The 23,358-nt window shown below is 34.1% G+C and overlaps 2 protein-coding genes and 1 long non-coding RNA gene across 3 annotated transcripts; 2 read left to right on the top strand and 1 right to left on the bottom strand.

The window, feature by feature from the left end:
* Positions 1 to 7,111: 7,111 nt before the first annotated feature.
* LOC109188708 (protein FAR1-RELATED SEQUENCE 5-like) lies at positions 7,112 to 9,197 on the bottom strand. The gene is made up of 3 exons (XM_019339338.1): positions 9,179 to 9,197; positions 7,736 to 8,603; positions 7,112 to 7,421 (listed from the first exon to the last, which is right to left on the bottom strand). The coding sequence occupies exons 1-3, from the start codon at positions 9,195 to 9,197 to the stop codon at positions 7,112 to 7,114; spliced, it is 1,197 nt and encodes a 398-aa protein (XP_019194883.1).
* Positions 9,198 to 12,495: 3,298 nt separating this feature from the next.
* On the top strand, positions 12,496 to 17,497 carry LOC109188722. Its single transcript, XR_002055481.1, has 3 exons — positions 12,496 to 12,929; positions 13,031 to 13,033; positions 17,487 to 17,497. It is a non-coding gene; the product is annotated as an uncharacterized LOC109188722 (long non-coding RNA).
* Positions 17,498 to 21,213: 3,716 nt separating this feature from the next.
* LOC109188707 lies at positions 21,214 to 23,136 on the top strand. Its single transcript, XM_019339336.1, has 3 exons — positions 21,214 to 21,223; positions 22,555 to 23,012; positions 23,101 to 23,136. The coding sequence occupies exons 1-3, from the start codon at positions 21,214 to 21,216 to the stop codon at positions 23,134 to 23,136; spliced, it is 504 nt and encodes a 167-aa protein (XP_019194881.1).
* Positions 23,137 to 23,358: the final 222 nt, after the last annotated feature.

Raw genomic sequence — 23,358 nt, 5'->3', positions numbered from 1 at the left:
GTCCACTGTTTGGTTGCGATCAAACACTATGATGAGCTGCGGTTCATCGGTCGGTTGCGATCAACCCCTCCGTGTTGCGATACGGGGCAAGGTGCTGCGAGGCCGTGTCAGAGCTATATGCGCTGAACCTCATGTATGGGCATGCGATTGGTCCTGTGGCGCCAACAAAGTGTGCTATGTGTTGTGATATGGATGAGTTGTGATTATGAGTGTCTTGGGGATGTGACTATGGGTTTTATGTTAGGGACTGTTTATGTTGGGTTATGGTTATCGTTTATGCCTTGCCTTATCTGCCTTATCTGTTGTGAACTGCATATGCTTGTTATAACTATTCCTGGTGTCTGGCCTTATCTGTCGAGTCATCCCCGGTTTTAAAGCTAGTGTTCGTAAGATATATCTTCATGCTCAAAATGGTTTTCGTATATCTATATATATCTCTATATGTATTGTATTTCAACGCGTTGGAGTGGGTTACCAGCATCTCTCGCTGAACAGATATATTTGGCTTTCAGGCACAGAAGATTAAGTCACTGGAGCGCGCTAGAACTTGGAGTGTAGAAGTAGATTGTTTCCCTTTCGGCCTGCGTGCCATGTTTATACTTTATGCTTTTGAGGATATTAGTTAGTTAGCCTGTGCACTTGGGTTCTCTAGCCCAGGTGTGGAATAGCACCCCGAACGCTTGTATTATATCTTGGGATTTAATAAGATTCTACCTTTATTATAAGTTTTAAAAAGTCTTGAAAATCTGGGGTGTTACAGACGGTCCCGGAGGTAAAATGTTGGACTAAGAAGTACAGGGGTCCTGGAGGTAATGGTTGGAAAGAAGATATAAGGTTGGGGGTAGCCATAAGATTGGAACAGGGCATAAGGCAGGCACACCAACTCGTGATGGGTGATGTCGCGAGGGTTATTGTAGCCAGTGTTGTGTGATCTTATCTTGTGACGTGTGTAGTCACAAAGGCAGGTGTGGCCTTGGCATGTGTTGCTGGTTGAGTGTGTCTTGTTCTTTCGCGTTGTACTATTCGGGTTGAAGTCTATTAGGTGATGATAGATCGTGCCTTGACTATTTTGTGAGTCGTGTTGGTCTTGTGGTCTTGAGATGTGTTCCCGTGTTGCTTGTGAGAGCGTTGAGTCTTTTGTTGGCTTTGACTCTTGGTTTTGAACTTATATATATATGTATTCTGTTTCGAAATGATTTTTGTATATATACCATATCTATGTATGATACTTAACGGTATTGGTGGGTTACCAGCATTATTCGCTGACCAGGCATCGTCCCATGTCTATCTTTGTGTTTCTACAGGTGATGTCTAGTCGAGCGCGATGTCTAGTTCCCGATAGAGTAGTACCTTTCCCTTGTTGTACGGCCTGTGAGCCGGTTTGGTTGTTTTTAGACTTATGTACTTTTGGATAGATGTTGACCATGGAGATTTTTTACCGTAGCGTTTATCGTGTTGTTAAGCGTGGCATAACACCCCCATTGGATTCTTTGTTATCCAGTTATCTTTTCTTCCGCTGTGCTAGTGTTTTGTTTTGATATCTGCATGCGTTAAGGCTTTTCTATAGCTTGTTTTGGGGGGGTGTTACAGTAAATGTAACGCATATTAGAGCAATAAGGTTCGTTAGGTATGTACTTGGTATTTGGAAATGAGTGACAAGTCAATGTCGATGTCAGCAATTTTTATATTTCCCATAATGGGAATCTTTTAAAGTTGCCTGGTCATTCAATCTTTAAAAAAACGTACCCATTGAAGTTTTTTTGTATCTTTATTTTTATTTTGTCCAAGTCAAGGAGTATACAATCTCACGCACATTAAGTATGAAAGACACGCATAATAACGTGTTAACGTGCGCATTTTAAATTATCTTGCTGCACATGTTAAGTAATACATACATACGCAATATAACAATTGAAAGGGATTTAAAAATGGAAGAAAAATATTTCAATATGTCAAATATAAATTAAAAACGGAAAAAAATAAAAATTTATTTGAATAATAATACCCGTTATCATAATAGGAAATGGATTCTTCAATGGGTGCGTTTTATTAGGCGTCGGATAACCTACCCACTTGTTAAAAAATGGACTCATTCAAGTTATTCACCTATAAAAGTGGAGTATCACATTACCATACAGCATATATATTGAAACGGTGTAATTTGAGTTTTACAGACCATCATTTATTCATCGTCGTTTTTTTACCATTCATCACGATGTTTACATATCTTCATCATACTCGCCCTCCTTCTATTTGTTTGTCAATGTAGTTGATAACAATAACAACTCATTCTAAACATACCATGGATCAAATACAATACCACAACCCTGGAAGTTTATACGAGGAGGTTCAGGAGCTATGAGCGAAGCCGACGTTCTTCGAGTAGAGCACATGTTTTCGTTGTTTTCATATAAAACAGCACATTCTAAGCCTGAAAAGATCTTCTTCTGTGGAGTTAAACGCTAACCGATTTGGATGTATTGGATCGGTTAGATTTTAACATCATAGAAGTCGACCTTTTCAGGTTTAGAATGTGTCGTTTTAGCCCAGACATACGGCAGGATCCTCTACTCCTTTTGGAGATATATCTTTTGGTACCTTAATGCAGGCTTAACCAAAAGAAATATCTTCAAAAGGTATAGATGGATCCTGTCGTTTGCCTGGGTTTTTTTTTTCTGTTATTAAAAATAAGCTCTCATGTCTTCTTCATTGTGTTTGTTAGTTGATGTTGTTTCTGATAATAAGTGGGATGTTCCTTTATTATTAATGTTGTTGTTGTTATTATTATTACTATTATTACATTTGTAGTAGTAGTAGTTCAAAGTGTAAATTATTGCAATGTAAATAATAAATCCTTTTGCATTTTATTCATTTTTGTTTAATTGGTTGTTTTTTATATTGGTTAAATAAACTAGCAAATCCGATTAGCATTAGACAAAAATCAATCAACGCACATTAAGACCAAATTTTACGCATATTAATATCTCCGGAAAGAAAACACTCAGACTTGCGTATTTTATAATGTTCGTTATGTTACTGTATTGCGCATGTTAAGCTTTTTTGTGTTTGCCACGGACTAAACTTTTAATACATAAACCAATGCACATTTTCTTGCCGTATTACGCATATTAAGCGTTCGTATCGCATTTTAAATAAATATAATCTTTGTTTTGTTTGTTTTAATTTTCAAGAATTGTTGTTTAATATATGTTATTTTATATAATTGAAGTAACAGATGAGCTTATTGGTGAAATGGTAGAAGTTTTTAATTATATCGAATTCACCTAGGATTGAACCCCCTTTAAAGACTTGTTTTTTTATATAGTTTTTTGTTAAATAATTAAAGTTTTTACGCATAAACAAAAAGCACAGTCTGTTAAAGTGTTACACATATTATGCATTAATGTAGCGCACGTTAAATATATTATTTTTTTAATCTATTATATGCGTAGGTAAATATTTTTAACGATGCATGGATGAATATGTGAACAAATGCAATCGCATTTGGTAGTTGTATACATGCACATTAGGACTTAAACTAACGCATCTTAAAGTGATATGTCGCACACTTTAATTGGTTTTCCGACGCACTTTAAACTTTTGGCTTTTAAAAATCTTTTATTTCGATGCAATCTAATTAAATGTATATTTACACGCATATTGTTCTTGTAGCTCGGGCATGTAAAAGAGCAAAGCAAAGCACATTAAGTGTTTTCTACCAATCTGTCTTTAAGTAATATTCAAAGATATTTGATGTCAGAACGTTAAGGCATTTGTAGTTGGGGAAACGGATAACATTGAATGGTCATTCAATGCCTTAAAAAATGCACCCGTTAAGGAAAATCTTGAAAAATCTAATGTGTCTGTAAATCACGCAACATTGAAACCTCAAATCAGTGCATGTGACCAAGTTATTCACCTATAAAGAAGAAAGAACAACTAACACACAACTGAGCATCAGGTTTTGTTGAAATGGCTATCTCTCACGTTTCCGCACGTACAGAAGAACCCTCTTCCTTTATTCCTCATCTTGCATCTCCTCTTCACCCCCCTCGCCCTCCAGCTTGTAGTGATTGTAACTAACTACAAAGACAACACATTCTAAACCTGAAAGAACATTCGTCATCCGCAACTTCAAGCTCATCATGCCGCAGCCAAATATCTTCAAAGGTTGAGAATTGAGCCTTGTGGCAGGCTGGCAGCATGTCGGATGCTGTCGGAACGAGAAGAAATGTCTTCAAAGTACTAGAAAAGACGCACACGAATGTGTTTGGTTTTTTTTCAATGTGTATTTACGTTTACAAATAATAACATATTACAGTGTAAATTATTGTTATTAATATAGAAACCAACGCTCATTGTGTTCCCATATTACGCATTTTAAATTGATATGTCGCGCGTGTTAAATTCAAAGCATGTATGTGTCTTTTTATCTGCAAATTATTTCATAATCAAACAAACGCACTTTAAGTTTTGCAATCGCGCATATTAGACTAATTTTTAACGCATCCTAAATTAACTAATAAATAAAGAAAATGAAAGTGTTAAATATTGTCTTTGTCCAGATTACGCATTGTTTATTAATCGACGGTTGAGATAAATTTGGATGAATTTAAATGGAAGTAATTCATTTTTTAATGATTTTGCTTAAAATGCAATGAATGAATAATCTTACGCATATAAACAATTAAATACAGGCATATTGTTTTCTTTTAGATTTGTGATCAGTTGGTAGGCAACATATATTTCAGTATACAAGGGGATAAATGGATGAGCCCACTGGTGAAATGGTAGAAGTCTTTGAATATATCGAATCCGCCCAGGATTGAATCCCCCCAAAAAACTTTGACTTTGGCATTTACCACGGACCAAAGTTGTTATACATAAACCAACGCACATTGTGTTTCCGTATTACGCATATTAAGCCTTAGTGTAGCGCACGTTAAAAGTGTAAATCAACGTATATTAAGAATTTACTGCACGCACGTAAAGTATTAATGAATAGTCTAACGCATATAAACAATTAAATACAGGTATATTGTTTCCTTTTAGATTTGTGATCAGTTGGTAGGCAACATATATTTTGGTATACAAGGAATAAACGGATGAACTTATAGGTGAAATGGTAGAAGTTTTTGAATATATTGAATCCGCCCAGGATCAAATCCCCCCAAAAGACTTAAAAAAAATTTTGGCCGTTAATCAACGCATGTAAAGACTTTGGCATTTACCATGGTGACATTGTGTTTCCATATTACGCATATTAAGCCTTAGTGTAGCGCACGTTGAAATTGTAAATGACATTTACCACGGACCAAAGTTGTTATACATAAACCAATGCACATGGCATTTACCACGGACCAAATTTTTTATACATAAAGATGCACATTGTGTTTCCGTATTACGCATATTAAGCCTTAGTGTAGCGCACGTTGAAAGTGTAAATCAACAGATATTAAGAATTCACTGCACGCACGTAAAGTATTAATGAATAGTCTAACGCATATAAACAATTAAATACAGGTATATTGTTTCCTTTTAGATTTGTGATCAGTTGGTAGGCAACATATATTTCGGTATACAATGAATAAACGGATGAGTCCACTAGCGAAATGGTAGGAGTCTTTGAATATATCGAATCCGCCCAGGATTGAATCCCCCGAAAAGATTTTAAAAAAAAATTGGTTGTTAATCAACGCACGTAAAGACTTTGGCATTTACCACGGACCGAAGTTTTTATACATAAACCAACGCACATTATGTTTCCATATTACGCATATTAAGCCTTAGTGTAGCGCACGTTGAAAGTGTAAATCAACGCATATTAAGAATTTACTACACGCACGTAAAGTATTAATGAAACACTGTTTAGGCTAGTAGAAGTGATTGTTAAACACAAATCAGTGATAAAAAACAAAAACTAGTAATTGCTGAACATTAAATTCAAGTATCTCAACTGTAAAAGCATTCTAAAATGAGTTGACTAAGTATTTGTATTTCATAGTTGCTATTTATTCTCGTACTGAACTGTATAGGCGTTGTAAAAATAGACTGTTATGCCTTTTCCTTACACTTTTGTTTGTCCTTATTTTTGGGGTTAAGTGGGCAAGTCCTGGTGTCATGTTGATCTCCTCTAACACCACAAAAATTGCACATCCTTCCCTCTTCTTTTTCCATTGCCAACTCCTTGCTGCTTTTGATACGTTTGCCACTGCCCTTGTTCTTTGCATGTTTCGGTGGAAGTATATTGATCTCTGAAATCTCTGTTGATCCACAAAATGATTCTATAACAGTCTTCCTGTTGTGCTGGGGGGGACAATTTTTCCTTTCTTGGCATTAGCAGCTGTTTCTGTTCATTAATCATTGTGAAAATGCAGCCAACTACTCCATGTTTGAACCTGCCAGATCAATAAAACTGTGTACATCAAACCACAGTTTGTTCAGCAACATCTTCTTTTCATCCTTTGGTCCATTCTGATCATAAATGACACCATCTATTTCAAATGTAGCTTTTAAAGATTCATCCTTAGTCTACCGATTAACCACGTACTTCAAAGGGATCTTTTCAAGGTCTCTAAAGACCACAAATATGTGTCTACACATCAGTCCAACCATCTCAAACATCTTGCAACTGCATTTAGCCTCATGGTCATTCACATTGTGCAACAGAGTAAATATTTTGTTCTTTCCATCCATAATATCATAGTGTAACACTCCCACATCTTCTCTCACATTCAACACCATACATTTGAAACAAGAGGCACATATTTCTTCCTGAACTTGATAGAAAACAGTAATGGTGTAGACGATTGAAGCGTGTTTTTCGATCCCCAGTGGTGTCTTCATATTTGGATTGTAGCCTTCATTGTCACTGTTGAGCTTTGCATTTGTGTTACGTTGTGATTTAAGAGCACTGTCAAAGTTCATCATGAATTCAACTAGGCTTGATTGGGGACCAGTAAAACGGTTGTACGTGTAATTCTCACTTTTGGAACAAGAAGTTGTCCTGAGTAGACCCCCCATAAAGTCATCTCTAAAATACGCTGGGATCCATGAGCTCTCTCCATTGCTTCTCAAAATCAGGAGGTTCCAAAGATGACGTCCAAACGATTTAGTTCAGTTTGTTCTTGAACTCCTCATTCTTGTTTAACGTAGGACCCACCTTTTCCCCAACTTTACACATGATGTGCCACATGCAATAACGATGCCTAGCTTGCTTGAAAACTGTTAGAATCGCCACTTTCATAGCTGGATCTTGATCAGTGACAATTATTCTTGGTTCCATACCCATTGCCTTTTTAAATTTTTCAAAGAGCCAAACATAAGATTCAATGTCTTCTTTCAACAATAGTCCAGCACCGAATGTTATACAATTTTTATGGTTATCAACTCCGGTGAAGGGTGTAAAAACCAGATTGTACCTATAAGACAAAAAGCGTCATCATAGTATACAGGTGTCAAACTGGCACACTTAGAGAATTAAAGTAACGCACATTAAGTATTAAAATCGCACACATATGTACTTGAAGTCTAACTCTGGATATTCCGCATTAATATGCGCGACATTAGTGTTTAAGATGCGTGGTCTAAAACGACAATGTGCCCTTATTTATATTTCAACTCTTTTCAATTAAACAGTGAACATGTCTAAATCTTAACATGGCTCAACATATCAGGCAATGCTAAATGTGGATTAATTAATGAAACGTACGCAAGAATGTGAATAGAATAATACCTGTTTGTTGAATATGTGGCATCAAAAGAGACAACATCTCCAAATGCAGCAAAATTCTTTTTTGACATTGGATCTGTCCAAAACAGTCTACTCATCTGCTCATCTTCATCAACTTCGTAGTCAAAAGCAAATGCAGGGCACATCTCTTGTTTTTTAATAAGATTATGCACCAGTATTTGTGCATCAGCTCCCAATATGTATGCTCTGAGATCCCTTCTAACATTTTTAAAGTCAACTACAGTTGCCCCAACTTCAGAGTAATCCCCCACAATATGACTGTATAAACCTTTTGATTTTGATGCTCCAATATTTGCTTTAGCACAATCTAGTATAAACTTCTGATGAACACTGGAGATGTTTCCATTTCCCTTTAGAAACTGCCTTGCCAGAACCAAAGACATGCTGTGATTATGTTTTTCAATAAATGTCGTAACTTGGTACCCAGCTACTCCAATGTACTTAAAAATAATCCTAGCTCTGCAACCAGTTCTGTTTGAAACCCTCCGCCGCTTTGGACGGGAAGGACCTTCCCCTGCATCTGCATTTGATATCGAGTGACAATGTTGAGCTCCTGTATTCTTAAATCCCTCTCTATTGCAAACGATTTGCTTTTGAGTTTTCGTCCCGTCGCGTGCTGTAACGACGGAACTAGACCTTGTGTCAAACCTGACTTTGGCAGCATAATGATTGTAGAATTCAATACAAGCATCTAATGTTTTAAAAATCATGTTAACCGCTGGTTTCATTTCATCTTCACAGTGCGGAGTCCAATACTGTGTCATTCCAGGAGATATGGTCAATGTATAACCATTGCTGCTGCTGCTGGGACTCAAACTGGGGTTGTTCGTAGATTGAATTTCACTGGGAACTGTAACGTATAAGTATGAAGTTATTATTGCGTTGTTCCAAGCCTCTACGTACGTAATGTGAATACTTAATATGCGTTAATTTAATCAGATCATTGTCAATATGACAGATTTATAAAATACAAGAGTATGTGCGGCAAATGAGCAATTAACGTGCGTCAGGGTAATAGTTAATGTGCGTATGTTGAACAGTTAACATGCGTGAGTGTTTTTTAAAATGTTAGGTCATTACTTAACGTGTGTCAGTGAGTCCATTAACATAAACATGCGTCTGGAAAGGACTGAACGTGCGTGTGCTTAACGGATAACATGCGTGAGGGTTGTTTAAAATTTTAAGCCGCTAATTAACCGGCATTAGTGAAAATAGTAATATGCGCATTTATAAAAATTAACATGCGGCTACCTAATCATCTACGTGCGTAAAGATCTAGGCTCGGAATAATTAAAGTAGGTCAGTAATTCAGTGGTTAAGTTGCATGCATGTAGTGTTTAATGTGCGTGTAATTAAGACAAGAAGGAGGCCAATACCAATGCAGATAAAATTAATTTCAGAAAAGCGATAGAATTTGGGTAATACCTTGATCGAATTCTTCCATTCTTGATCGGTTGACTTTTTGCTGGGTTTAGGGTTTATTTTGACGAATAAGATATTGAACGACGAAGAGAATAGATTTTATTGCCAATTCCATAGAGATCGCAAAATCGTCTGAGATTAGGAAATATCGAAAATTAAGAATCAATGGTGAATTTTGAAAACGCGCAAAGAAGAAGAAGATCAGAAATTTTGATTTTTTTAATATAATCAAAAGGACCAAAATGCCCTTAATGAGCAATTCGCGTGTATTTTTTGCTGTTAATCTGATTCGTTGGATCAAGAGTTACGTGAGGCTTAAATTCAACCTCATTTTTTACGGGAAGGACTAAATGCACGTGAGCCCTGCACTTGAGAAGCTGGATTTCTTTGATTGTGGAGAGATTAATAAATTTGTGATCAGCGCTTCAAAACTTGAAATGTTGTCTGTTCGACATTTTGTGCATGATATGGTTGAATCAAGATGGTTGACACCACATTTGAAAGCAATTAAGGCTCTTTGCTTGTCTGGCTCTTCCTTGCCGGTGAGAATCTAATCTACCTCATTTTACTTTATGCAAATGGATGGCCGACATATTTAATTTAATTAGTTTCCTTCTGGCTTAATTGTTAAAGTTCTTAATTGTTTGCCTAATTTTTTTCTTTCCTTATTACCATCTTTCAAGTATATGGACACATCTTTGTTTGCAACTGCAATAAATCTCCAAGTGCTGCGGTTCGATGACTTAAGTTTTGGTTGTGGGAAGCAGCTCACTGTTGTTATGCAATTACTTCAAAAATTCCCTAACCTATGTGAACTGGGAATTATGGTTGATCAGGTTGAGTATACATTTAATTTCGCATTCATATGCATATATGATTCTTCTGTTTTTTATTTCTCAAATGTCCTCAGAGTTGTGCATGTCTTTCATTTCTTCTTGAGTTATAGGTAGTATGCGACCGTGATATAAAAGCTGCTTAAAGACTTTTGGAGGATCCAAATGGTTGCTTTATTGTTCAGGCTCTAAAGATGCTTAATACAATCAAGATTGAATCATTTTTTGGATTCACAGTCGAAATGCGTTTTATAAAAATGATACTCTCAAAATCTCCCGCACTAGAGAAAGTTTTTAGTATGGAATCTGGTGATATTGACAAATCTGTAGCTGCCAAAAGCCAAAAGGAGTTGTTGCGTTTTCCTCGTGCATCTCCAAAAGCCCAAATTGTTTGCATGGAACACGTTGAATCCATGTTGGGCTATGGGCGAATTTTCTTGTTAGTGTGTGCCGATTGCCCAAAGATGCAAAGGTGATAAAAGCGTAGCTCTGGTGAACATGATAAATGACATTCGATCTCTTGCGCCATGCCGTCTGCCGTATTAAGAAATTTACTCTATGCACTCCCTGTGGAGTAAGAAACTGATCCTATAGAGTATATATTTGGCAATCATGATTTTCTTTTTTCTTAATTTCCTCATGGTTGTACTTAATTTTCATTGCTTGTTGAGTTGTAGACATGTTTATCTGATGAGATTTCATTTTCGGAGGATCTTATTGATCACGATCTAAAGATCCTTTACACATTGAAGATTATATTGAACTGTTTTAGTGCATTCACAATCGAATAGTATTTAGTGAAAATGTTGATCTTTAATGTAAATCACTTGGATAAAGTTGTTATTCAAGAATCATATGATCTCGACTCCTCCATGGTAGTCAAAATTCCAGATAGTTGTTGGCTTCCCCTGTGCATCTACAAAAGTACAAGTTGTCTACATTGACTACAAGTTTTGGTATAGAGTGGTTGGCTTCCCAGATTTTACGAATTGAGTATTGTGTAGCTCCTTTGCATGGTTTAAAGTAGAAATGTAATTAATGGTTGTCTTGAATTGTTGTAAACATTTGTAAGATGAGGATGACATCGTATTTTGCTAAGCAGTAGACCTGAAGAATGTCTCCCTTGAATGTATTTAAGTACTAGACTTTGTCTCGGATGATGATAGTTTGATAGGTATAAGGTGATTGCATTAATATAGTTTCTTCTATCTTGATTTTGGTGTTCGATTTAAGGTTGATTTAGAAATCCGAAAAATGACTTCTAGAAGTTATTTTTCAGATTTTCAAATGTTTGGCTACTCGAAGAAATTAGAGTCAACAGAAAAAATGCATTCTAATCACACCACCACCACCAACATGACCACAACACCACTACTACCACTACTAAACCACCGCCACCACATCACAATATTATTATTATTATTATTATTATTATTATTAATATTATTATAACAACAAATAATAAGTTCATTTTCAGGAAAATGAACTAAACAAAAAAAAATATATAATTTCTTAAGTTTTAGTCAAACTGAAAAAGATAGTTTTTAACCATCTAATCTAACTCTATAATAAAGCAAGAAGTTTTGCCAATCATTGTTTCCCGCCCAATTGATACTGCATCGTTTTAAGATGAAAACTCAACAGCCGAATTAATTGTGGCCTAATATTGTCTATTACCGATGTAAATTAATAGACTTCTAATAGTCAAAGAGTTTTACATTGAGAAGCTAACCTATAATCTACATTTATTTACATATATAAAGGTACAGATATACACATACGGCTGTTACACATCTCTATACGAGAAAATGCTTCGAAAAAATTATCTATTGAATGTAATCTTGGGTCTTGAAACGTTTCCAGCAGCCTTCATAGTTCCAAGACAATATTCAAAATTGGAAAACAAATTTCAGTCTCTATATAAAGCTTGATATCCATAATCACTCACAAGTTCACCATCTCTCCAGTTCGAACTACCTGCAAGTATGCAAACAAAGAACCAAAAATCTGGGCAAAGATACTATGTCATCTCAGTATTGATAAAACACAGGTGCTTGAAGATTACAGTGAGAACACCTGCGAAGCATATTTTTTTGGAAATTCTCACCTATATTATCTACTAACTAATTATTCAGTGTTTTTTTTGTTTTGTTTAATTACTACTATATATTCATGTTTGGTTTCTATTTCTTTATCTAATTTTTTGTATTAGACTATTTGTTTCTGTGGAGGAGGATACTGAGGAGATGAAGGAGCAGACGCACAAGGAGATGGGAAAGGTATACACTTACAAAAGCCATGGTGCTTAATACCTTCTTTTAAGTCAGATTAGCCCCACACAAGAACAGCAATCAAAGTTTGGTTGGTCAAAACCTATCAAATCCTTGAAATGTCTGCAGGAATAACAAGTGATGAAGAGGTAAATTTAGCAGAAATTTAAATATTTAGTTTTTTTGATTCATTATTATGAGCATAACATTGTTTTTTTCCTATATTTAGTGTACATACATAGAGTAAAGCTGCAGATTCAATAAAGCTCTGCATCCTCTTACTTTTTCTTGAAAAATAATGGAATACTGTAAAAATAAAAAACTGCATATGCAGATCGCTAACATATATTGTTTCTATACAAATGTCATGACAGCAAGTAGTAATTACTAGCTACAACGCTTAACAGGCAGTATATATATAAATATATAAGATTGTATTTACAAGCATGAATCACAAAAGATTTTTAGTTGCAAGCAATCAGGTCAAAAAGTGAAAATGCACTACAAACAGAAATGAAAAAGCTTAAGGGATCAGTTTCCATAGGTTGCACGAAGAAGAACTATATAGATGCAAATAAAGGTTCAATTCTGAGCATATACCTGATTTTACCTGAACAAAAAAGTTTATGTTTTGACTAAATATTTTACAATGTTTGCAGGTTTGTGATTTTCGTCATGTGAGTCCATAGGATGCCGTGATAAACTAACAGAAGATAAGAGAGTGAATACAAAAATCTAATTTGGTTTATTAGTTTGTGGACAATTCTTTTTTAGATGAAAAGTCAATTTATTTTGTATTTAGTCTACACTATTATGTAGTTGTATGTTTAACAGGGGAAAGAAGAATGGAAATGTAGAAGGGATAAAGAACCATGGGTGCAAGATAAAGCATCTAAAGGTATCATGAAATAAAAAATGTTGTGATGGCCTTAAACTTCATTTAATGTTATCGTATTTTTTTTTAAAGATTTTGAGCTCTGCCTTACTTGTGACTAACTTCTGCAGTATATTCAAAAGAAAACATTAAGACTTCAAAAATTCTAACATTTTTTTGTAATGTATATTTGAATTTTATATTTGATTAGCTTAATGGTGTGTGGCTCAACATTCATCACTAAAATGACAGCCACCAACAGTTGAAATGGATTGAAAACAAACATTGTCAAGCATTGGTTGAAGAATGGAGTCAAGAAATAGGCCAAAATTATGGTGTATTAGTACCCTTATTTATATGTATACTTTGTATTGATTTATTTATGTGAAAATAGACTATGGACATTATTTATATTTGCCAAATTCATATGAATATGCATGTAAATAACACATTATGCATTATACTAATTCAATAAAATATTTTTAAAAAAATAGTTGAACTCAATAACTCAAAAAAATAACACTAAGAAAAGTCATGAAAAAAATTAACAAAACCAATTGGCAGGAACACTATAAGCATAAAACCAAACACTTAAATTTGATTATTCAGATAAAAAAACATTATTTAAAAAAAAATTGCATTACACTTATAGTTTTTTCATACATAAATCACCAAATTGGTAAGGCAATTTGAAATAGTAAGATTAATTAATTGCAATGTCACTCAATCCTTTATTTTTTAAAAATTATCTTTAAAAAAAGTTTTTTTTTAAAAAAAAATATACTGAATTTACAAACATTTGCAGTGTCATTTTTTAAAAATAAGTCACATTCACTTTGACACATTAGCAGATACATAAATAAATAAAGTTTTTTTTTTTTTTTTGGACTACACAGGCAAATTCCTCAACCAATTGTCAGTTAGGCAAAAACTTAGGTAAAAACAACTTAGCAGTTGTTAAAGTCAATATAGCACATTATTAGGGTAACATAGATCCATGAACTACAGAATGTAGGTAACACACAGATAAGTGTATATTAAACTGCCCAAATGTATTCTGCTACAAATGTATAATTCATTTCCAAAACAGATAAGTTAAACTAACATGCATCACAAAATAAAACAATGATATGACAAAAAAAATTACGAAAATGGACAAAAAAATATAGCTGATGAACTCATCTGTTAGGGATTTCTTGAGCTAGGGTTTTTAACCAACATCGCGAAATCACGTAGACGAAGAATCGTAGATGACAACCCAGTTTTAGAGTCTTCTGTAACAAAAAATGGGTAAATAATCTGAGATTAGAGGTTGGATCAATGGATTAGAGGCTTTGAACAAATGTTCGCGATAACGGAATTATAAGGTTTAACAAAGAGTATAACAAGGATAACGGTTGAATAGACGGATTTTAGAATCATTCTACAACCAAAAATTGGACAAAGAGCTGGAATACTAGAGTAGAGAGCAAGAGAGAGGGGAGGGCTGCAAGTGATGACAACATATGACTTTTATACTCCAGTCTGTTGGGTGGGTTGCATCTGTGCATTTGGATCAGTCAGCATCATCTCGGTTATGGGCTTGAATCTGTTCTTCTAATTTGGGCTGTAGAGATGAATATATATAAGCCTAGAATAATTAGTTATGTTATGTGGATTGGAATGATTTTTTTAACTTACAAAGTTAGATTGTCTAATAATAGGATAATTACTTATGTTATGTGGATTGGATCATAGTATAAAATGTATATCAGCTGTAAAACTTTATTATTATTATTATTGGTGATGTTACTATTGTATTATTTTTAGTTTTATTATTATTAGTATTAACATGTACTGTATTATTCATAATTTATACATTTTAGTTAATATTATATAGTTTATTCAAGCTATACAATGTTTTTAATATTATAAAATTAATGTATAGAACAATTGTTGATAAAACAGTTGTTTTTTGTGGCGATTTCAGTCAAATTTTACCAGTCATTCCAAAGGGTACCTGACAGGATATAGTTCGAGCGAGCATTAGCTCATCATATCTCTGGAAATCCTGTAAAGTTTTAAGGCTTACTAAGAATCTACGATTGAGAAGTGTTCAATCAGAAAACGAGGGTAAGGAGATCGAGGAATTTGCAAAATGGATAGCTAATATAGGTGACAGAATAATTGGTAGTCAACGTGATGGTGAGTCCGAGATTACTGTTCCAGAACATTTGTTGTTGAAGTGCGAGGATGACCCTATTGCTACAATTGTTGATAGCACATTCCCTAATTTTTGACTGGGAATTGGCGATTTGTCATATCTTAATGATAGTGCAATTTTAGCTCCAACATTGGATGTGGTAGATGCCGTTAACCAATATATGAATGATCATAATCCGGCTGAGGGTAAGACATACTTGAGTTGTGATTCTGTGTGTAAGTCAGATTCAAATGTTAACATGTTAGCGGATTTGCACACTTCGGAATTCTTGAATGCCTTGAGATGTTCTGGAGTACCAAATCATGCTTTTACCTTGAAAGTTGGATCACCTGTTATGCTATTGCGAAATATTGATCACACACTAGGATTATGCAACGGTACAAGGTTGATTGTTACAAGGTTAGCTGACCACGTGCTGGAAGGCCAGATCATGTGCGGTATAAATGCAGGAACCAGAGTATTGATTCCTAGAATGTCACTTACACCGTCAGATCCAAGATTGTCTTTCAAATTTCAACGAAAGCAATTTCCTTTGATGCTATCCTATGTCATGACAATCAACAAAAGTCAAGGACAAACACTTGCTAAAGTGGGATTGTTGTTGAAAAAACATGTCTTTAACCATGGACAACTGTACGTAGCTGTTTCAAGAGTTAGTAACCCCAGGGGTTTGAAAATTTTGATTTGCGGGGAAAGTGTACCATGTCTTAATACGACTAAAAATGTTGTGTACGTACAAAGAAGCCTTCAGTAATGTATAATAACATTCAAGAATTTATTATTTAAAATTTAGTATTTTTTTAAATACTATGTTTCTTATTCTTATTATATTATACGTAATATTCTATGTATTATATAAGTAGCCATGCATCACATTATTTCAACAATAAAGTCTTCAACAATGTATAATAAAATTACTATATTCATCAATGTGTAATAAAATCACAAGTTTTCATTTCACATTTTGTCAGGTTCAAATAACTATATTCTATACTGTATATATATCATACTATATATATAGCCGCGCATCGCGCGGGTTCACCTACTAGTTCAGTTAAATACCAAAAAATTAAAATATTTTTTGAAAAAATAAGTCATTTTCTAGAAAATATTTTTTAAGGACCCCATTGTATATATAGTTAGGTACGGTGAAGGTCACATTTAAAAAAAAAAAAAATTTAACTTCAAAGAAATTCTTTTTATTTTTTACTTTTTCACAACACATGAAACATGTAGAGAAAAAACTATCACTACTAAATATCAATAGGTGTTTGTAAGATAAAGATTTCATATTACGACTAAAATCTCAGTCATATACACAACAAGAAAAATCTAAAGCTTCCTACACCATAATCTCATTGCATGATGTATCCCTCTGCCACCAGTAACCTAATTGAACATGACACACTACAAATAAAAAAAAAAAGAGGACATGTACTGAAGATGAAAACAATGATAATGCTACCCAAAAGAGAATTAAGAAGAATTAAAAAAAATTTTAAACCAAAAAAGTCGTATTTATTTAGACTATCGCTTTAAGACTAAGTATTTAGACTAGCGTTATTACAAAGTTGTAAACATTTATTTTAGTAACAATTATAATCAATCTCTCATATATAATCTTGAATTTATATACTTTAAATTTCCGATTTAAATAAACAAATTCAACATTTATTTACCTGCATAAACATCTGCTATATAATATTGTATTGATATACTTTGAAATACTTATTTAAAAATAATCATTGGACATTATCCCATTCGCGCAAAGCGCGTAAAAAAACTAATGATGTAATAAAGGCCAATAGTGCGCTAATTTGAAATTTGAATACACAAATACACAATGTTCTTGGTTAACCTCGACTGACAAAGAACCTATGTTTGCTCCTATAGTTATTTAGATCCTAAGTTACAACAATCCGATTTAGATAAGTGGTTTCTTCTTCTATTAATGGTATACTGCTAAAACAAACATCTTTTTATTATTATATCATACATATAAGTTGCATGCTAGTTTGTATTATCTTGTGCACAACAATATAATTAAGACACATAAGCTCGATAGTTTTCTTTTTGACTTCTTGATAAATATTGAATGTATATTTCCTAGATCACTTTATTAGTTCTCGAGCATGTTTGGTTTGAAAGTGATGCTAAAGGTTTTTTTATTTTTTATTATTTTTTTTTTTGATGCATGACAAGAGAAACGTGTCACCATTTTTATGTGTCTATGCATACCTTAGGCCATGCATTGCTACTATTATCTCTCTTAAGAGTGAAAATGTTGAAGTAGATGCAATTGGTTTAGTAAATCTACAACCCAAATACTCTTTGTAAAAATGTTGCTCTTAAAATCTCCTACTGTAGAGAGAGTTGTGGATCTACTAGTTTCTATAGTCTCTTGCCCAACGAAAACTTTGAGGTTTCCTCTTAATTTAAGTTGTCAGCGGTAATTGCTTGTTGTACCTTTATGGGCATTGCATTGTCATCATCATTATTGTGTCGTCGTCGTCAGCATGTTGTTGCATCTTTTGCAAAACATTTTAGAATACATTATTATACCACACTAAAAAAAAAATACTCCATTCGTCTCATTTTATGTGTCTGGTTTGGTTAACGAGGCTTGGCTGAAGTTATTTGTAATCCAATATTTCATAATATTAAGTTTAGTATTAGTATAAAAAATTTATATATTTAGAAACTACACTAAAATTATGTACTATTAAACACAACAAATTAAATTTAAAAATAAGTAAAAAATACGAAAGAAAATAAACAAAGAATAAAGAGTTGGTTTGACCAATGAATAGTAGGTAGGACAAATGAAATGAGACAGAGGGAGTAATACATTATTATAATTTAATATTTTATTGCCAGCATTTGTCACATATACTGTCAATTCAAAATACAAAACAATCACAATCAATAGTGATTGCAAATTTCTTTTGTCAAAACAACAACAACAACGACAACGATGACGACGACGATGACAAGAAGAAGAAGAAGTATCACAATGCTACTACTCCAATCTCAATTATCTAATAAATAATAATATCCCCTAAGAAAGAAAATAATAGGACAAACTACTCCTTAACCTTTTTTTTTTGAAAGTAACTACTCCTTAACCTTAATTACCCCATTAAATTAAAGAAGCGAAAAGCTTGCATATGTTACTTCGATCTAATGGCTAGTTGTTGTTGAAGAAAATCTGTATGAATTTCAAGAAGTGATTTTATAAGTGAACTGCGTGCTAACAGATATAAAGGAATGAAAATTGGATCGGAGTGGTTTCCCTCTCGAGATGCTACTAGAACTCGAGAGGGATGTTTTGATATAAAGCAAAGCTAGCTTATGAACTTATTTTGATATAATTGATTAGTTGAGTTGTGCTTCGGGAGCATAATATATTATTTATAATTCGAAGGAAAAGTTCTCAAAATAACCTTGAAGTGTGATGAACTTAGCATGAACTCATGAAATCAGATGGCTAAGCAGTAAGGAAAAGGAGTGTATTGAAGATGAATGATGAGAAGAACTGTTGTGTTTGTTACAAGAGAAGAAAGAGCACACAGCTTAGGCTATATACGCAGGAGGCAGTTATAACTGCTAAACACAAGGGGAAAAGACCATAAAGCCCTTCCTTAATAACTAACTTCAACTACCACACTGTTGACAATATGTAGACTGCTCCTGCTTCATCAACTGCTTCTAGATTCCTTCATCACCCACCGGTAAGCTGGAGCATGAAGATCCTAAAGGCCCAGCTTAACATGAAAGTGATCAAAGAAAGGCTTAGCTAAAGCTTTAGTAAAACCATCAGCCACTTGATTGTTTTAGGCAACAGATAATAGCTTAACTATTCCATCATGCACTTTTTGTCTCACAACATGGCAGTCTATTTCAATATGCTTAGTGCGTTCATGAAAAACATAGTTCTCCCCTATAGCTATAGCAGATTTGTTGTCACAAAACAAAGCAACAGGGGTGTCAAAGTTGATCTGCAAGTCTGCCATCAAATACAGAAGCCACTGAATCTCACAAGTGGTGGAAGCCAAAGCTCTATATTCAGCCTCAGAAGAGGACCTTGAGACTGTGACTTGCTTTTTAGCCTTCCAAGATATCAAAGATTGTCCAAGGTAGATACAATAACCAGTGATGGATTTCCTTGTTTCTATACAGGAAGCCTAATCTTAATCAGAAAATGCCTGCAGCCTTATAGTGGAATCTGCTGGATAGAACAAACATGTTCCAGGTGATCCCTTGAGATATCTTAGGACTCTATGAGCAGCAACCAGATGAGTGTCCTTAGGCTTATCCACAAATTGACTTAGTTGTTGAACAGCAAAGGATATATCAGGCCTGGTGTTTGTGAGATATAGAAGTTTTCCAATCAATCTTCTAAAAACTTCAGGTTTGTCAAGAGGCTTTCCTTCCAAAGAAGTTAATCTCTGTCCAGTGTTGAAAGGTGTCCTTGCTGGTTTAGCTTCCAAGAAGCCATTCTCTTTCAGAATCTCCAAAGTGTATTTTCTCTGGCAGAGATTGAGACCACTGGCTGTTTTGTATGCTTCTATTCCTAAAAAGAAATTAAGATGGCCTAGATCCTTGATTTTGAAAGATCTATCTAGGAAAAGCTTTAAATCATCAATCTGTTTAGAACTTGGCCCTGCCACTAGGATGTCATCCACATAAACTAATAAAGCTGTGAATGATGAACCTGAGCCTCTAATGAATAGTGAAGGATCAGCAGAAGACTGGGAAAAACCAACTTCCAGCAGAGCTTTGGTTAGTTTGGCATTCCACTGCCTACTAGCCTGTTTAAAACCATATAGGGATCTTGACAACCTGCATACTTGTCCAGGCTTGTTACTCTGAAACCCTGGTGGCAATAGCATATAAACTTCCTCATCTAAATCACCATGAAGAAAAGCATTATTGATATCTAACTGTTGAATATCCCATTTCCTTGCAACAACTATGGCTAGAAAAGTTCTGATTGTGGTCATTCTTGCCACAGGAGAAAATGTCTCCAAGTAATCCACTCCCAATTGTTGTGTGTAGCCCTTAGCAACCAGTCTTGCCTTATACCTCTCTATTGAACCATCATCTCTATGCTTCACTTGATAGACCCATCTGCAGCCAATAGGGACTTTCCCAATTGGCAAATCTGTTATGGTCCAAGTGTTATTCTCTACTAAGGCTTTTATCTCAGCATTCATTGCTTCCCTCCATGGTTTGTGTTGTACAGCCTCAGTATAAGACTCAAAACTTTTTTATTTCCAAGGCTACATTGAGACCTTCTAAATTGACCAAAAAATTCAATTGAATCGTAATATTAAACAAATTAGGTGTTATTATTGATTGATTTGGCTAACAAATGACCTCCAAATTCTCTTGCACGGTGATGGTCCAGGCCAATCGGTTAAGAAATTTACTTTGCACATTTCCTGCTGGAAAGATCCTAAACTGCAGCAATCTGAGGGGCTTGTGTATGCACAAGATTGGATGAGGTTGGCCATGTTAGAATAATAATAATAATAATTATTATTATTATTATTATTATTATTATTATTATTATTATTATTATTCTATGGCTCATAATTAAATATTTATTAATATTTAATAATGAAGATAATTTCTGTGATTGGCCAGTTAAGAAGATAAGAATGCAGTTTCAACTGCATATCATCAGGTTTACGTTGATGGAACGTATTATTTATATTTCATATATATATGAGACTCTGGTCCTCTCCCCAACCTATCTAAGAACTAAAACTCTTCATCAGAGAATTAGATTAAGTGAATGCTAAAGGTTTGGAGAGAGAAACCAAGTTTCTAACTCAAGCAACTACGGGAAAACAATGGAGCCAGGTATGTTCCCTGAAAACTATTTTACTGTATGTGAAAAACATGTGTCCTGAAGATCTTGTATTAAGTAGGTATGACTTACATGTGGTATCATGAGCCTGGTTGTAGAACATATATTTTTCCATATATTATGATGAAACAACTTATTTACCCAGGTGAAATATGCAGTGATAATTACAGTGATGATTACGTATGTGGTGAAGCATTTTCGTATATGTTTGTTGTAAGCATGTATGTACTTGCCAAATCTTTCACCTGATGGATTAGAGTTACATACTGCATATGCATTTGCCGCATGGTTTTCTAAAGAAAAGAGGGTGTCATTCGTTGTTTTTTATGCTTATATATATTATGAATTTCCTACTGTAATTTGATGATGTTAAGTTTTTCGTATGGTGCAGTATATGTTTCCTCATAAATATTAATTAATTTGTTTACAGTATCATGTTTTCTAATTAGATAGATTAGAGCATAAATGATTAAACAATATTAGAATTTAAGGCACCTTAATGAAGTATCTTATACTGCACATGTTTATAATTATTGTGTTTGCAGCATGGTTTTTAAAAGGATGAGAAATCATGGTGCATGTGTTTATGGCTTCCGCAATATTATTGCAGATTAATTTGTTAATTAATTATGTGTTAATTGTGTATGTAGATTAATTTTCTAATTCTCTGTAGCTAACATGATTGGTTTGTATGGTGGTTTGGAACCTTGTCCTTTAAATTTGAGATGAGGGGTTCAATCCCCACCCGTGTAAATGAAGTAAATCATTTGGCTTGCATTTTAGTTATAATTATGTATGTGGATATTTTATGATATTATTTATTATATCATATCCACTTAACTTGGTATCTAATTATGATTAATTTGTTAGTCACCAAAGTGGCCAAATTATAAAGTTTTAATAGATATCAAATTTAAATAAAATTCAATTACCCATGATTATGTGATGCTTATAATGAGATAACATGATTTTATTTTCTATAGTATTGGGTAAATTGAAGTTTAATAATTTTGAAATATTTAAGAGTCGCCCAAAGGTGATCAATTATTTCATAATTATAAACATAATAGTGGTTAATTATTTATATTTGATTGGGTTATGCAGCATATCCAAAGATAGCAAACAAGTCCAGTCATAATATATTTAATAGCCAATTATATGAATTTTTTTTTTGCATCGGATTATGTTTAAAGTTATATGTTGTTGGATCACCCAAAGGAGACCTTCAATGTACTTAATTGTTTATGATTATGTTGATTAAATCTGTTTATCTGTTTATGTATTGAAATATAATTAATGTTTGAGTATTTTATATTCATTGCAGCATCTAGTTGTGTTTCAATTCATTCGCAAGCTGCGTCTATTGTTAAGTATAATGGGCTGAATTTTGTTGAGTGGCATGAACAAATCCAGTTTCACCTCGGTGTTTTGGATCTTGATCTAGCACTCTTGAATGACAAGCCCGCTGCTATTAATGATAATAGCAGTGATGATGATGTTGCTTTCCATCAAGCATGGGAAAAATCGAATAAACTCAGCTTAATGCTTATGCGAATGACACTTGGAAACAACATTAAGTCCACAATTCCCAAATTTGACAGTGCTAAGGATATGTTGAAACATGTGGAGGAAAATTCACATTCTGAATGTGCTGATAAGGCCCAAGCAGGCACTCTTATGAGTAAACTAACCAACATGAAATTTGATGGTTCGTGCTCCATGCATGATCATGTTACTGAGATGTTGAGCTTAGCAGCAAAATTAAAGTCCATGGGAATGGACGTGAATGACACTTTCCTTGTACAATTTATTTTAAACTCTTTGCCTCTTGAGTATGAGACATTCCAAGTGAATTATAATTCCATTAAAGATAAGTGGAATGTGTTCGAATTGCATGAAATGCTAACTCGAGAGGAAAAGAGGCTTAAGAGACAAGGAATCCACTCAATCAATCTCATGGGTCAGTCAAGGGCTGGTAAAAAGTTTGGAAAGAAGAATCAAAAGGGTAAGAAAGGACCAATGAAGGTTAATGAGTCCTCTTCTCAAATCCACAAAAAGGAACATAAAAATGACAAGTGTCATTTCTGCAAGAAATCTGGACATTTTCAGAAAGATTGCCTTAAGCGTA

This window comes from Ipomoea nil, unplaced genomic scaffold (assembly GCF_001879475.1).
Source record: "Ipomoea nil cultivar Tokyo-kokei standard unplaced genomic scaffold, Asagao_1.1 scaffold1474, whole genome shotgun sequence".
Taxonomy (NCBI): domain Eukaryota; kingdom Viridiplantae; phylum Streptophyta; class Magnoliopsida; order Solanales; family Convolvulaceae; genus Ipomoea; species Ipomoea nil.
This window is presented reverse-complemented; position numbering and strand designations above follow the sequence as displayed.